Below are 16,737 nucleotides of genomic sequence, written 5' to 3'. Positions count from 1 at the left end.
AGAAGAAAGAATGTCATACAGGTTTGAAATGACCTGAGGGTGAGTAAACGATGAAAGAATTTTCATTTTGAGGAGAACTATGCCTTTAAATAGTATGTTTTTTTCCGTAAGGGATGGAGATTCTGTAATTTTCTGTAATTATTTTGGACACGATTTCTGTTCAAGGACCTTCCAATACCAAGTAATCTGGTTATCTTATATAATATATTATATTTACATTATGCAATATATATTTGTATAGTTATTTTTAAGAGTGTAAGTCATTGAAACTGTTTAGGCATTTTATCATTTTGGTGAGCTTTTACTCAGTCCGTGTATACTGTATGAGTGTATAGATAAGAGCGTTATCAGATATCTTCCGATCAGTCAACTGTACTTGTTGTTCTGCAGAACAGCATTGGTGAAATTCATCACGGCTTTCTAACGCCTCAAGAGTACATGTGTAATTACTGAAACAGAGGCAGTGAAGCATTAGGCATGCACACACTGAGTCACACGGGTGGAGGACACATTTAAATCAACAAACTGCACATTTTACTGCTGATGTATTGAGATTGTGTTGATTTTATTGGTAGAAAGTGGATTGTGACAAGTCTTCTATACCATACTACAACAAAGACACTTTTATTTTGAAAATTGTAAATGTAAAATCATTGTTTTTTTACAGCTATACGTTGTTAGGGTTAGGGTTAGATGTGTAACATGTGTATTTAATAGCTAGTGTTGATATTGCGTTCTTGATAATCACCCCGCCTTCCCTGATTTTAATTTGAACCGAAATAATCCTGATAATATACAAAACATATTTTCGCATAATCATCTTAATCTGAAATGTTTGCTCTAAATATATCTTTCTATACTGTTTTCCTACAGAAAAGTACTATGGAAATACAATTGAATTGACCTGCCATATCCACTCTGCCCCCGTCTACCATTGTTTGGACTAAAGAAAGTCACACTTAAAGTTTATAGCCCAAACCTCGCATCCATTGATCGCTGCCCATCAATCCTTTAATGTCTGAAGTCAATACAATGTGCAAATTGAAAGTATTAGAGGAACTTTGGAGCAGTATTTGGGAGTAGATTACATTTTTTCGGCTTACACTGAAATATTGAACGTTTCTTCTGGTGTGGAGCATCTTTGTTGATTCAGACAGCAGTAATGAGTCTAGATGAGGTCGGACGGCAGTTTAGATGGCCTGCTTTTGTTGTGTTGCTGAAGATTCACTGAAAATTGCAGCCCAGATATAATGAGGTACCAGGTGCTAGAAATATTCCTGGACAGACAACAGAGTGTTCCAAGCATAGCTCGATACACACACACGCGCGCGCACACACAGGTCTGGTTTATTATCTCGGTGGGGACCGTCCATAGGTGTAATGTTTTTAATATTGTACAAACTGTATATTTTATCCCCTACCCCCAAACCTAAAGAAAGATAGGAAAGATGTAGAAAACTTATTTTATTGTTAGATTTCAAAAAATATTGTTCTGTACAATTTATAAGCCTTTTTATATATATTTGTAATAGGTGACAGGAGTTCCCATGAGTTGGTGTGCATTCAGGTTTAGGTCCTCACCGGGATATAAAAACAAGGCCAAACACACACACACACACACACACACACACATAAAGTCTCTGACTCAGTGTTACTGTGAAACCTGCTATTTTAGTTCCTGCACGCTTTTTGTTCTCACAATCTGACAGAAGTACAAGCTTTTGAAGTCTCTGTGTGTGTATCCTCGCACTGGTGCGCCGGTCACCTCTCCGGAGACATTGTTATGACCATAGAGAAAGCTAAGACTCTTTTATAATTGCTCACTAATCCCAGTGCCAGTGTGTGGATGAAATAAGAGAAAATCATTACAGCTGTTGACATGTGATAAACGACCTCCGTCTACACAAACATTGGCAAATAGGGGATGTGAATAGAGTGAAAGAGACCAAGAGGAGGTTCAACAGATGTGCACGAGGTGCATGAGGTAGATAACAGCCTGCTGTAAATTCAGGTCTGAAGCTAACAAATGGAAAAAAGACAAATATAGTTCGTACAAAATATAATTGCTGTTGTTTATGTTTGACCCGACCGCTGCTTTTTCTTTCAGAGAAGTTTACCTCAAAATGAGCGTTTTAATTGGCATCGTGGAACACAAAAGAAGATATTCTAATAATGTCTTGATGGTATTGCGTCCATACAATGGAAGTCAAAGAGGTCCAGTGTTGTTTGGCTGCCAACATTCTTCAAAATATCTTCTCTTGTGTTCTGCGGAAGAAAGTGAGTCGTGCAGTTTGGAATGAAGGGTGAGTCACAATGAGAGAATTTTCATCTCCCGGCGAACGTGTTTTGTGTTTGAACCGGACAACATTTGGCACCTGCTTGAATTTTCCCGGGTAATTACTCTGTATTGGAAAGAGTTCAGAATTTGGATGAGATTTTGTCATGTCAGCTTTGAGATTTACATCATTGCTATTGATCATGGCTTGAAAAGTGCCAGTGATGTTTTCTTTTTTATTGAATCGACAATAAATAGCTCATTAGAGAATATTGACTAAATGCTTAAGTATTTTCAATGATGGTATGTAGAGTTCTCGAAAACATTTTTAAAGGAATGTGCTCATAAACAAACAACCCTGCAGCAAGATGTAGTTGCACAACACCGTGATAAAACTACCAATCGCAGATTTTTGTGATTCTTGTGGTGGAACGCATGTTTGTGTTTGCGCTGTCTGAGTGAAAAGCTTTTTGTTCCATTAAAATGGTTCCATTTACAGGATTTTTTTCTGAATGCTATATTCAACCACCCGAGAATCTCCTTCATGCTCAATTTCGGCTTCCTGTCATTCAACCGTTTCGCCTTTTCTATCTTGTATTTTCTCTCATGCACATCGCGACTCCTTGAATCACTTAACTAATCAAGGTTTATATTGGATATAGAAAGTAATTAATAACTAGTATTTAATTACTTTTTCAAAGTAAATTGCCCAACACTGGTTGTGACTGGTTGCCAAGGTGTTGCTATACGGTTGTTAAGGTGTTCTGTGTGATATTTAGTATGTTGCTGTGATGCTGCTAGACTGTTTGGAGTGGTTACTAAAGCACTGTTTTAAAGGAACAGTTCACCCAAAAATGATAATTCTAATAAAGTTATCATCCACTACCATAGTAGGAAAAAATATTGTATATTTTTTTTTTCTTTTGAACATTTTGAAGAATTTAGGAACACAAACAGTTCTGGGGCACCTTTGACTACCATGTAATTTTTCCTACTATGGCGTTGATTGAAAGTTGATTGGAAATTGAGAACATTCTTCCAAATATCTTTCTCCGTGTTCATAAGAACAAAGTAATTTATACAGGTATGAAATGACTTGAGGGTGAGCAAACATGCAGATTTTTCATTTTGGGTTGAACTATCATTTTAATGCAAATGATTTGGAGCAAGAGTTGTGATTGTCGCTTTAGTAAGAATCATTAATTAATTTACAACCAGACACAGTCTGTTTTATTTAATTAACGTCTGATCCATTTATAATAGCCATAATTATCCATCTTTGCTAGCAGCAGCTTCTGTTCTGTGTTAAAGTTCAATAACGTCCATTTCAGATGAGTTAATATGCACACTCGTGGAGGGGAACCACTGTCTCTGTATGTGACCACAAATAACAGTCATTTGGCAAAGCATTTAAAGGCCTCTCCAGTCCACATGTTTCTGCCCCCAGTATTTGCCCCGCTGTATTGATTTATCTTTCTATTCTCATTCAAACGACTCCGAGGCTGAAGAGCAAAGCTCTTTAAATCTCCTCCTATGATTCCCCTGGGCTGATGGATTCACTGAAGTGTCCAGTTATCAGCACATGTAAACACATGCCACATTCTCTAATGGATCTTAAACGCAACCTCCAGAAACATTATTTGGATTAAAAGGTTGTACAGCTACCGTAGGTTACGAAAGAGAAAAATGTGTCTAAAATGCTGTAATAGAAATCACCAATTCACACGTCTAAATTTGGTCCTTCTAAGCTCTAATTGAGTCGTGCCTTGCATGGCTCATTTGCTTTCAACTGAAAATGTTGTCGTCTAGCCTCAAACTCATTTGAATTTTTCTGTGAAACACATCATCAAAGCTACTCTTCTTCAATTTGGTCCCGAAGGATCGCAAAAGGGGCAGATCAGCCGGAAATGAAAATGTTTGCATCGTCTATTCACCCTCATGTCGTTCCATGTGAGTCTTTATTCTGTGGAACACAAAGAAGATATTTTGAGAAATGTCTCTGTGGTTTTCTGTCCGTACAATGGAAGTCAATGGGGTTCAAAGTTGTTTAGTTACCAACATTCTTCATAACATCTTTTGTGTTGTTCTTATGGTTACACAGCCTCTTAAAAATCTTTGCATATGACACCTTGATCACGCTTTCATTTCCACATTGGTGTGTTTTCCCCCACAGTATTCAAGGCAAACCCAATCAGACAGACCCGAACATGGGCCCCAAACCCAGTGGTCCGCCGGGTGTGGGACCTGTTCCCGGAGCTCCGGCACAGTCCCAGGGATCTGCTCAGAGTCAAGCAGCACAGAAGAATCTCCGGGTGGACATCGGTAGCACCAAAGGCGGGCACCCGCCCTCCGTCTCGCCCGTTGGCAGTGCACCCACCTCGCCCTATTCCCTGCCCCAGATTGCGCCCATGCCCAGCAGCAAGCTCTGCCCGGTGTGCAAGACCGCAGATCTGACGGGCACCACGGACGGTCAGCCAAACTGCAACACCTGCACGCAGTGCCGCTCCGCGGTGTGCAACCAATGTGGCTTCAACCCCAACCCTCACCTCACTGAGGTAAGCTCCCTGCAAAAGCTATACAAGTAATTAATCTGCAACGACAAGATGCATTGATAGAATTTTCTAGGATACATGATAATGCCAACTGTGTTTGTGGCGTGACAGAGCAGTGGTTCTCAAACTATTTCGTTGTAAGCCCCCTTTGTGTAAAGTGCATTGCTTTGCGGCCCCCCAAATAAAAACTTGTAATCTTAAAATTTTAAACCATATTCAGTTGTTTAATGCTGAAACATCAATTCTTTTGGTTGGTGGTCTTATTTTTGTGATGTTTGATTACACAAAATGTATGATAAATTTCTATATTTCACAAAATGCCACAATATCTGTAGCCCCCCTGGAACCATCTTGGGATAACAACAGCAGAGAGAGAGAAAGCAGGGCATTCTCTGAAATGGTGATTTGTTTCTTGTCTTTGTGATTAGAAGTACTGCGGTGATGAAAGTTTTACTGCTGCCAATAGATTTCTGAAGAGCCGTGGGTAATGAATCCTGGGCTCTCTGCCTCCATCTGGCACACACAATACAGTACATAGACTTTGGGTATGCTGGCAAGACTGCGTGTTTCTCAGTGTGGGATGAGGTGGAGGAAGAGAGCGAATGTTCAGAGATGCTTGTGTGGGAGAGCGGGTGGATGAGCCGCTGAGCGTGTGAGGGTGAGATCGCTTCGGCGTGTTTGAGGATGTCGCTCGGAGGTGTATATGGGTTTCAGCGCTCCTAAGCCTGCAAGTGAAAATTAGCTAATGGTCACAGATTGAGTGATGAGAGCATTGTCAGCTTTCAGTGTAAGAAAGAAGAGTTTCTCATGGATCTGTAGGGTCTAAACTCAGAGAAAGCCTTTAGGGAAATGACAGTTTGTAGGGGGTTAGGAGTAGCCTGCAATATTGTTTCAAACAGAGACGGCGATAGAGAGGTAAACGTTAATAACAGCTATATAAGTAGAGAGCACAAAAACATTTGATATTGTATTCATAGCAATGACACAGATGTAGTGTGTAAACAAGAAAAACATGTCTGAAAATGTGATGTTGATTGTATGGATTCATAAATCCTCTACCGCATTTGTCACAACAGAATTCAGTGTTAGAAATATGATCTGGGCAGTTTTAGTGCCCTGCTGTGTTTCATAAAGACAAGATTGAATTAATTGCGTGCCGGTGTAACCGTGGACGTTCCAGAGCAGCTCTGAGACTCTTGATTTATATTGATGCTACTGCACGTAGCATATAGCTCTAACTCAGCGCTTTTAACAGCCTCGCTGTCACTTCCTGCTACATGTGACTGAATGATGGGAAATATGCGAGCTGGTGTGCAATTTCAGAATTCAGATGCGGCAGAAGGAGATGTTTTATAGGCATATGGTTTGAATTACTGTAAAACTCAGCTAAATGCAGGTACAGTTGCAACGATTAGGCCCAGCCCTCTATAATGGAGATTTGTGTTTTTTATATTACAGTCTTTATACAGCACGCATCAACCAACATAAATGTTTGAATGGAATAGATGACATTATATGACAGGCAGTTAAAATCTGGTCAAGTATATAAAAAGAGTTTGGTTCCAAAATGAGAAAATCATGTATTTTTTTATGTTATCATGTTTTTATTGTGTTTTACTGTGTAAGTTAATTGTATTTTTGAGTTTTTGTGGCTTTAATCAAAACAAACCAACTGCAGTTTGATTGATATTATTTGGGATGCACTTAAAAAAAACAGCGTTATCTCTTTTTGTAACCAAACTGTTTATATATTTTTTACAATAATAGTATTAAATATTTTTCTTTATCATTTAAGAATAAATGTTATTATTTATTCAAATAAAAAATTATGAATTCATAAAGTTTTCTAGGATATGTTTCGTTTTCTGTTTGTTTACATATTTTTTCAAAAAAGTGTTCATAAATTTTATTCTTTAGTTTTTAAAAACATTTTATTATTATAAAATGAATAAATATATAAATGATTAAGGGATTTTCAAGTTTAATTTGTGTACGTATTGTTTTAAAATAACATTATTTGTTATTTCCATTACTTATATTTACAACAAATGTTTAAAAAGAATAATTAATGTCGAAATTATTCTGGGAAATGTCAAGTTTTTTATTATTATAAATATTATTGTTGATTAGACGAACATTTTATGGTATTTTCTTTTCTGGTTGTTTAAACCATTTGTTAGAAAAGGTGAAAAATTGCTGTTCTGCTAAGACCCTCCTTAGTCAATTTTCCTAATTCTTGATTCATATTTTTGAGCATATTGCAGTAGATTTTAGCTTACATCGCCCTAATCAAACATAGATTTGTTGTTGTTTTGTATTTGTCTGCGTGTCCCTGTAGTTATGTTTTGTCCCAGGTGTTTAGTGTAAAGATATCATGTTAGAATTGAACTCTAAATGTCACTTGGAGAACAAAGGCAAGAGAACCTGATACAAGAAGCAAGAACAGCTGGTGGAGAGGGAGAAAAGAAGAGCAGCTGATCGCTATGCAACAGACACCTGGAGAGAGAGAGAGAGAGAGGGAGAGAGAGAGAGGTGGCATGATGGTTTGAACATTGAGTGGGATGCAGAATCGAGGGGTTGCGGTATACAGACAGAGAAATAGCAGGTTGGGAAAGGGTTGATGAAGTGATAGAGCGGAAGAGAAAGTGCCCTGACACACTCCAGTAGTCTCCCATCAACTTACTGGAGGCGGTTCCATTCTGCCATTGGCTGATTCTCTATTTATAGATCTCGCTTTTTTTCAATGATCTACACATTCCCTCTGCCAGAGAAAGCGAGTGGAGAAGATCAGAGAGAGGAATGGTACGGACGGAGAGATAGTGATGAACAAATGTGGAAAAAAGGACCAAATTGCATTTGGCAGTTAAATAAGCTATAAATAGACACAAAGCAGTAGGCATTGTTCATTCTTTGATGCCTTTGGGAAATAATGATAGACTTTGAATATCCAGAATTCTGAATCACTAAAAGTTCTTCAGATGTGTGGGAAGAAATCTGTGGCTTATCAGATGGTGATTGGAAACCAGGATGGGTGGATCTGTTTCCTGCACCCTCCTTCTGCATGTCTAAGTGTCTTTGTGATCTGCAAGAGCTTTTGAGAGACTGATAGTAGACAAAATGTGAGAGTAGGACCATCTGGGCTACAGAACACATATCACAGCACAAACACAAAGAAAACACACCATGGTTATTGCTCTAGAGATCCATGCTAGGCAGGCAGCATATATGTGTTCAGTTTCCATATGTAAGGCTATATATAGCCTATATACCACATATGATAGGCCACATTAACCTCATTGATGTCCTGTTTCCCTTTATTTAAAAGATTCATGTGGACATTTTTGATTTCTGATTGGTAGTTAGGTAGGTAGAGATAGACATGTATGATTTTCCCTTGTAAAAGATTATAGAGATAGATAGATAGATAGATAGATAGATAGATAGATAGATAGATAGATAGATAGATAGATAGATAGATAGATAGATTGCATTATTTTAGTGCATAGATACAGATGAATAGATGCATGGATATAAATGTATAGATATAGATGTAAAGATGCTTAGATATAAATAATCGATAGATAAAGATGGATAGAAGCATTGATGAATAGATACATAGATATACTGTAAATGTATAGATATAGATATAGATTGATAAATGCATAGATATAAATGTATAGATTGATAAATGCATAGATATAAATGTATATATATATATAGATGGATAGATATATTGATGAATAGATATACTGTAAATGTATAGATATAGATGGACATATGCATAGATATAAATAATCGATAGATAAAGATGGATAGATGCATTGATGAATAGATACATAGATATACTGTAAATGTATAGATACAGATGGATAGATGCATAGATATAAATGAATAGATTGATAAATGCATAGATATAAATGTATATATATATATATATATATATATAGATGGATAGATATATCGATGAATTGATATACTGTAAATGTATAGATATAGATGGATAGATGCATAGATATAAACAAATAGATAAATAGATATAGATGAATAGTTGGATGCATGGATGGATGAATATATTCTGTCCTTTTTTAGCACATTTATTAAATAGTAAAATTGGAGGTGTCGCTTGAGTCGATATCGAACTGATGTGTGAAATGGCGGCTAGTCTCCGAGGGCAGAGGAAGAATGCATCGCTCACCACACAAACATGATTAATCAAACAATAGAGTTACTGTGCTTTCATTCCGAACTGCCTCTCCAAGACAATCAAATCTGTCATGCGTTAAAGAGAGGGACGCCCCACTAATACACAAAATACTGAATGTGTTCTCTATATGCAGGCTGTCTAGTTATTGAATTCGGTTCTGAGGCTTTGATTTTTTCACTTAATGTTTTGCTTCCGTGTATTTCACGAGAGGAGATTATTCTGTATTGAACATAATGTTTCGTATAGTGAAAATTTCTTTGCTAATTTTATGTTAACCTGAAGGTCACATCTAGGCTATGTGGAATAATGTTGCCCAAACTGTATACACGGCGTTCACAACATGTTGAAATTACCATAATTACTACAAGTCATCAACTCAACGTTGTTTACGGCCTCGGACGCTGAATTGATTTGTTTCTATGGCAACGCTCGTTACGCTGAGCTCATTAAGTGGGTGGACGACCGACTGTTTTGTGTTAGCTGTGCTAACCGTGGAACATTTTTAATGTGTTTAGTTATTATTTGGATGAAGCAGAATTAAAGAGATAGTTCAACCAATTCTGTCATAACTCTGTCATTATTTACTCACCTACATCTTCTTACAAACCTGTATGACTTTCTATCAATTGCAGAACACCAAAGAAGATATTGTGAAGAATGTTGGTCATCTAACAACAGTGCCCCCGTTGATTTCCATTGTATTAACAAAAAACCACAGAGACATTTCTCATAATATCTTCTTTTGCGTTTCACAGAAGAAAGAGTCACATGCAGGTTTCCAGTGAACAGTGAATCCAAGATGACAGAATGTTTATTTTTGGGTGAACTGTCTCTTTAAGCGGACCGACACAGCAACCAACCGAAGCTGACAAATTCAGTTCGATGACGACAAGATAATACACTTCCCCTTTGGACGACAACACAAGCATTAAACGTGGGAAATGCAGGGTCACAGTGTAACAATTGCACATTGTAATAGTCAGTGACCCCTGTGGAGCAGAGGCCTATCCATGCAAACTTTGTCCCAGTTGTAGTGATGGCCTCTTGAATAAATTGGTGCTTTCTTAATATTCAAAGTTTCCAACTTGTAATTACAAGCCAGACAAATACAAGACTCAAACTTGTAATTATAGTGATTCCAATGAGATGTGAATGCAGTTTTCTCAGCAGTTTGATTTGCTCAGTAATGGAGACTTAATTTGTTACAGTGAGAACTCAACAAACAAGTTACTTTTCCTTTAAAACTCATCACGGGGTTTGATATTCACGCTCTCATAGATCGTCTATTTTTGTTCTTCAGATGAACTTTTAGTTTGATCTCAGCATTATTTCACGAGACTGATAAAGAACTTGAGTTGTGTTGTGTTTATACTTGGTGTGTATTCGGATACGTTTGATGTTTCTCGTCCCAGTTTCAGTTCTGCGCTTTGGTGCAGCTGTTTGATGTGAGGAAACTGCAGAACTGAGTGTCTGTAGACTAGTAATAAGCAACAGTTCCTCTGCTCCAGATGTCTCACTGCTGGTTTATTTCTCAAAATGCCATTGACATGACTCTTTGTGCGGCTGAAGATGTCTCTGTTTGTCCACCTTCCCTTTTTGTTTCGCGATGTCTACAGTCTTTGTCTGTCACACTGATCCTTTTGGTTGTCGGAGGAATATTTGATTGTTTGGGGGTCTTTGATAGCTCAAGAGATTTCAACGACTCCAAAAATACCTTAGGATAGGATACAATCAAAAGAAATGAGACATTTGTTAAAATAAACGATGAGTATGGAGGTGTAAAATAAACGAAGATTGTAGAGGTAAATCATCTGGACTTGGGTGAATTTGATGAGTTCATATTGAAATCTTTGGGCTTTTGATTGCAGACTTGGCAAATCTGAGACTTCAAACAGATCTCATCCTTCGTTTTTCTTTCTTATGGGTCTCAAATCACCGAAAATATAAGGACGTTCCTTATTAAACATTTTTGTCTCCTCACTCTGAATGCAGTGGAGATGGGGGCTAGTTGTCACACTTTGCTCCATTTGTGATCCTGGACGACAAAACAGTTTTTTTAGAAATTTTGATTTTTCCATCACATGAAAGCTGAAGAAATAAGCTTTCTATTGATATATGGTTTGTTAGGATAGGAAACTATCTGGCGGGAACAACAACTGTTTACAAACTTGGAATCTGAAGGTGCAAAAAAATGAAATATTGAGAAAATCGCCTTTGAAGTCTGAGGCACTGTGGCAGGCCATCCACTCACAAAAATAAAGTTTTTATACATTTACGGTAGGAAATGTATTAAATATCTTCATGGAACATGATCTTTACTTAATATCCTAATGATTTTTGGCAAAAATAATAATCTGTAGTTTTTACCCCTACAATGTATTTTTAGCGATTACTAAAATGTTCCTGTGCTACTTAAGACTGGTATTGTTGTCAAGGGTCACATTTGTTATTTTTCAGGATAGGTTTATTTACATCCTGGCATTTTGTTTAGACACACAAGCCCACCAAAAAGCCATTAATCGTTTCCACCATTCAAACGTGCAGTAGGAATCTTTGTCCCCGTGTGACAACTAGCCCCGGTGTCTTTTATGTTACAGTAAGCATGCGTGAGGATAGAAAGTGGAGCAGTATATTAAATGTGGGCATGAGACGTGTACAGTGGATAAACTGTTAACTGGGCGTTGTACAGCAGCTGTGTGTGTGTTTGTATTCAGATCAGACTCTTGTAGAGATTCTCCTCTGCTGGTGTATTTTCTCTGTCTTCAGCTGACTAAACAAGCTTTCTGTGCCGCACCATCATTTGGGTGTAAATCAATGGTAAAACTGTGTGCGTGCGTGGATGCTGTCTGAGCGATATTAGCATAAACCAGTTCACATTTACTTTCTCATAAATCACATACAAGCTCAGCGGACACATACACACGCACACATGAAAAGAGCGATTCTCATTTAAATATGCTCAGATCTGACGTGTCCATGCGCAATTCCCACATGAATGCAGTATTTTGATTGTACAAAATTAGAGTAGAGGAGACTAAAGGAATAGCCATAAAAAATGTTAAGTACCTTCCTAAAGGAATAGTCCTTAATAATAACCTGATTTAAATTTTTGGGTAAACTATTCTTTTGTGACTTAACTAAATCTCTTATCTAAATAATGTTTGATATCTGCACTGGCTGGGATTTACGAACTAGACTAATTCAGATGTTTAATTTGAACATTTAAACATTATGTTTGCCTATAAAAGAAATGGTGACTAGCTAGGCAGCTCGCTAGGTTTTGAAACACGGCCAATGTGTTTATAGGTGATTATGTGGGTTGGCGTACAGCATGTGGTTCTCGCTTATAGACGGTTTCAAAGCAACAACATAATCAAACGTCAACGCGCATGTTCGCTTTTGTGGCCCAAACTTTACTTCCGGTACACATCGGCAAATAACAGAGTTCCTGTAGATTATTTCTGATAACAAGAAAATGAAATAACAAGTAAATGACATTATCTAGCAAGTAAAAAAAGTATGTCTAGCCAGTGTTGTTTTGGGTTACCAGTAGAAGAACCGTAACTTGGCTAAATTTTAGATCGAATAGTTTTTTAACAAAATTATTATGCAATAAAATCAACAAACTGTTTATTTAATAAATTATTATACAATAATTTATTAATAAAATGAATATAAGTTGATCAAAATATAAATAGTTATTTTATTAGCCACTAGCCAGATCCACCAACAAGCACCGACCGGATGTTAAAGAGTAAATATTTAATGTTTTTTAAGCTCCTACTTTGGTACAAACACGGTGTAAAAACACTTTCATTTTCTAATAAAATACATTTATTATAACCTCACTTCTTGACTGACTCTCAAATGATTCATTCGGCGATTCATCTATCTAATCCCCTCCCTTCTGTCAGCCTACTCTGATCTGATTGGTCAGATGGTCTAATGTGATTGGTCTACTGCATGCAGTTTGCGGAGTGACGCAAATCTGACCTGGAATTGAGATTTGAACGACAGACGACTCGTTCGCGTGATTCAGAGTCGACTCCATTTTCCAAAGCCAATAACTTTGTTATTCGTTCACCTTTGGCTTTACGACTTGGCAGACTGCTTACATACACACAGCAACATAACATACTGCATGAAGTGTGATTTTAAGGGCGTTGTAATAGTTACTCTTTAACTTCGGCAAGGTGCATACGTCAAATGAATCCGTCTATATGGTCAGTTCATGAACACAGGAGTCTTTACATTATTTCTTTCAAAGATGTCTTGCTAAAGATGTATCCTATACTTGTGCAGGAGAAACTCCTTTTTATTTCAGCATTAATTTTGGCATGTCTGGTGTGAATCGCTCTCTGGAGGTCATGCCAGAGTATCTAAGTCGGGTTGAGGTCAGGACTCTGACGGGTCAAGAGTCAAGATGATGTATTTCTTTTCCTTAAAGCCGTTCTGTTGTTGATTTTATCTGTAAAGTGTCTCTATGTGATTATCCGGCCAGCTTCGTTTGAGTTTAGATTGTGTTTATCTGCCAAGTGAAAACATGTCTCAAACTCGCTCACAGATCGACCGTTTCTGCTATGAAATTGCACTTGAATTCAGCCGAGATCTGCCGCTACCATAAAATATTGATATCCAGGTCATGACATGTGAGTATTGTGATGCTTTAAAGCGACAGTTTAAGCTAAAATGAAAATTCGTCCATTATTTATTCACTTTTAAGGGCTTGTCCACACCGGGACGATAATAGCGCGTGTTTATCGTTGACGTTTAACGCCTCGTGACTAAACAAAGGGCGCCAATGTTAATGTGCACATCGACGAGCGCAAAATGTCAGGTGTAAAAGCGCCATTTTTTTTAACCACCTCAGGGTCCACAAGGTTTGACACGTCGTGTTAAAAACTGACCGACCAATGAGATTGACGCTTTTGTTCACGTGCCTGGAGCTGCTGAAGTTCCAGTAAACCACTACTTAGTGATGCATAAGCACAAATCGGTCTTAACCAAGCACAGATTGACGAGGAGGAAGCAAGATCCATTCTTCTTCTGTGTGAAAAGCGAGTGTCAGAAGTATAAAGTTGCGTAGCGCCACCTGGGTGTGAATTTGCACGTTCACTCATTTTATCGGCAATGAAAATCGTTTGGATATGAAGCATGTGCGATTATCGCCCCTTGTGTACAAGCTTTTATGTTATTGAAAACACAAAATATAATATTTTACGAAATCTGTCATTGGTTTCTATTGATTTCTGTAAACTAACTTTTTCCCACCACCTCACAAACCTGTGCTTCAGTATCACTTATATACACCTACAAACATAATTACAAAGTGGCATAGCAATATTCAAACAGCTGGTTGACAAACTAGGTGATTATTTTTCGGACCCTTTTAAATATTTACCGTGATAAAATTAACAGTTATGAATTTCTCTGTGCAAACCGAATGGCACAAGACGGCTTGGAGTTAATAATCATAAGAAAAATGACCGCCTGTGACACGTCTGCTGGTTATATGAGGAATTTGCTCATTAACTTTCTTCATAACAATAAAACCGAGCCCGTGCAAGCAAGAACATTTACTCACAGACGTAATTTCTGGAACGGTCATTACGTCTGATAAGTGTCACTTTTTGTTATTAGTTTTGTTTCAATGTGTTTGTGCTGAAAACTGTTTTGAATAATTGAAGCTTGAATGTGTGCTGTGGAAATGCTTTGAATGATGAATGATCTTACAAAAAAATACAGCTGTAATAGCACGGTACACGGAGAAATACATTCAGATTGTAATATTGTACATAGTGCTCCTTAGGAGAAGCAGGGTTATTGTGTAGTAAAAGTGTAATGACCATCATTTTTGCTGGATAAATTGCAATTTGTATTACCATAGTTTTACTACATGGTTACCATGATTAATCTGGGGTTATAGTAAATTTGGGGTAACTGAGTTTACTATGACAGTGTTTTTACTCGGTGTGTGAGGATCCTCAATAATGACACACTCACTGTCATTATGTCATTGGATGCTAAATGAGCGCGGTGGATGTGATGTGGCCTTGACAGGCATCAGTTATAACACCATACCCATGTGACAGCCAGCTCATCCTAACCTGAGACAGGTGTGTGTGTCTGTCACTCTTATTACTACACAGAGCTGTCTGTCTGGGGTTAGAGAAAGGTAAAGCTACTGTATCTTCTTTCTTCCTTTCTTTTTTTCTTTCTTTCTTTCTTTCTTTCTTTCTCTCTCTCTTTCTCTCTCTTCCTCGCTCTCTCTTCCCCACTCCCTCTCTCTCTCTCCTCCACTCCCTCTCTCTCTCTTTCTCTCCCTCTCTCTCTTTTTGTCTCTCTCTCTCTCCTTCTCTCTCTCTCTCTCTCTCTCTCTCACTCTCTCTCTCGCTCTCTCCTTTTGGACTCAAAGGCCCCCCATTGTATAACAATAATCAAAGACCCCCCCCCCCATTCACAAAACTCACAACTTGTACCCAATATTTTAAAGCAATCATATTGAGGTCCCCTTTGGAAGTAAGCAGAGACCCCCTTTTGGGTCACGTCCCCCTGTTGATAACCACAGGCTTAAAGCGAGGGTTCACTCAAAAATGTTGTTGCAAGACTCTGTCTTTGTTCTTCTGAACACAAAAGAAGATATTTTTAAGGATGTGAGAAACTAAACAGTTCTGGGGCACCATTAAATATCATGGAGGTCTATAGCGCCTTAGATCTGTTTAGTCACGAACATTCTTCCAAATATCTGTATCTGTGTTTACTAAACACAGGTTTGGAATTTGAGAGTGAGCAAATGATGACAGAATTTTCAGTCTTGGGTGGACTATCCCTTTAAATCGCAGACTAACTTAAATATTGGATGTGTCTTGATGGAAACCACATACACTGTCATACCTTAAAATATATATGTGCAAGATGCACACAGTACTGTTTTTGAAAACGACTTAAATATCCTCATTTAACAAAGACTCAGGCCACTTAAACTTAGGTTTACACTGTAAAAAACGGAAACGTTTTTCCTTTGCGTTTTTGAAAAGTTTCACCTACACATGACAGCGTTATCAAAACGGTCTGCATTTACACAAATTCAGGATAACAGATAAAAACACTGGAGTATGCACCCCAGGCCAGTGGATGGCGATGTTGTTGTGTAAAGAAATGGGAGGTGCCTGCACATGAACAGTTATAAGGCAAAAGTGCTTTTAAATACCCTTGGTTGTGTGTTTAAAGTCTGGCGAATTTAAATAGTGTGTCTCCGCTGGTCTTATTGGTGCAGCAAATACACATTTTGCTGGGGAAACGTTAATAAAGAGAGCTCACAGTACAGGAAGCCGCCATATTGTAATACACATGCGTGTGACGTCATCGTCCGCTTACATGGATACGAAAAAGACGCCGTTTTCAAAAAGTTGCACTTTGAGACCCATCTTTAAAAGTTTGCTTTACAGTCCCCCAAAACGCTGTTTCCTTCTAAACAAACAAGCGTCTTTTTTCGCTTTCAGTTGCAAACGATCTTGTGTAAAATAGTCCTAAAGCCGAATCCCTGTCTGGAAAACTGCCCCTATATCTGGCACGACTTCGAAAAAACAGTACTCATTGTTTAATGTTACCTTTCACTCCACTGCTCGTGGATTTTTAAGATCCTGACATATATTCGGCCTAACGGTTAACTGCTGTTTGACCTTCAGTGCTCAGCAGTGTGCAGT

At 37.9% G+C, this 16,737-nt stretch overlaps 1 protein-coding gene across 1 annotated transcript in view; it reads left to right on the top strand.

Moving 5' to 3' along the window:
* bsnb (bassoon (presynaptic cytomatrix protein) b) overlaps window positions 1–16,737 on the top strand; it is a 77,643-nt gene that overhangs the window by 8,196 nt on the left and 52,710 nt on the right. Inside the window, exon 2 of the mRNA XM_056734395.1 lies at window positions 4,449–4,830. Within this exon, the coding sequence (XP_056590373.1) occupies window positions 4,449–4,830 (382 nt within the window). The remainder of the gene's footprint in view (window positions 1–4,448; window positions 4,831–16,737) is intronic.

Source organism: Triplophysa dalaica, chromosome 21 (genome assembly GCF_015846415.1).
Source record: "Triplophysa dalaica isolate WHDGS20190420 chromosome 21, ASM1584641v1, whole genome shotgun sequence".
Lineage (NCBI taxonomy): Eukaryota > Metazoa > Chordata > Actinopteri > Cypriniformes > Nemacheilidae > Triplophysa > Triplophysa dalaica.
This window is presented reverse-complemented; position numbering and strand designations above follow the sequence as displayed.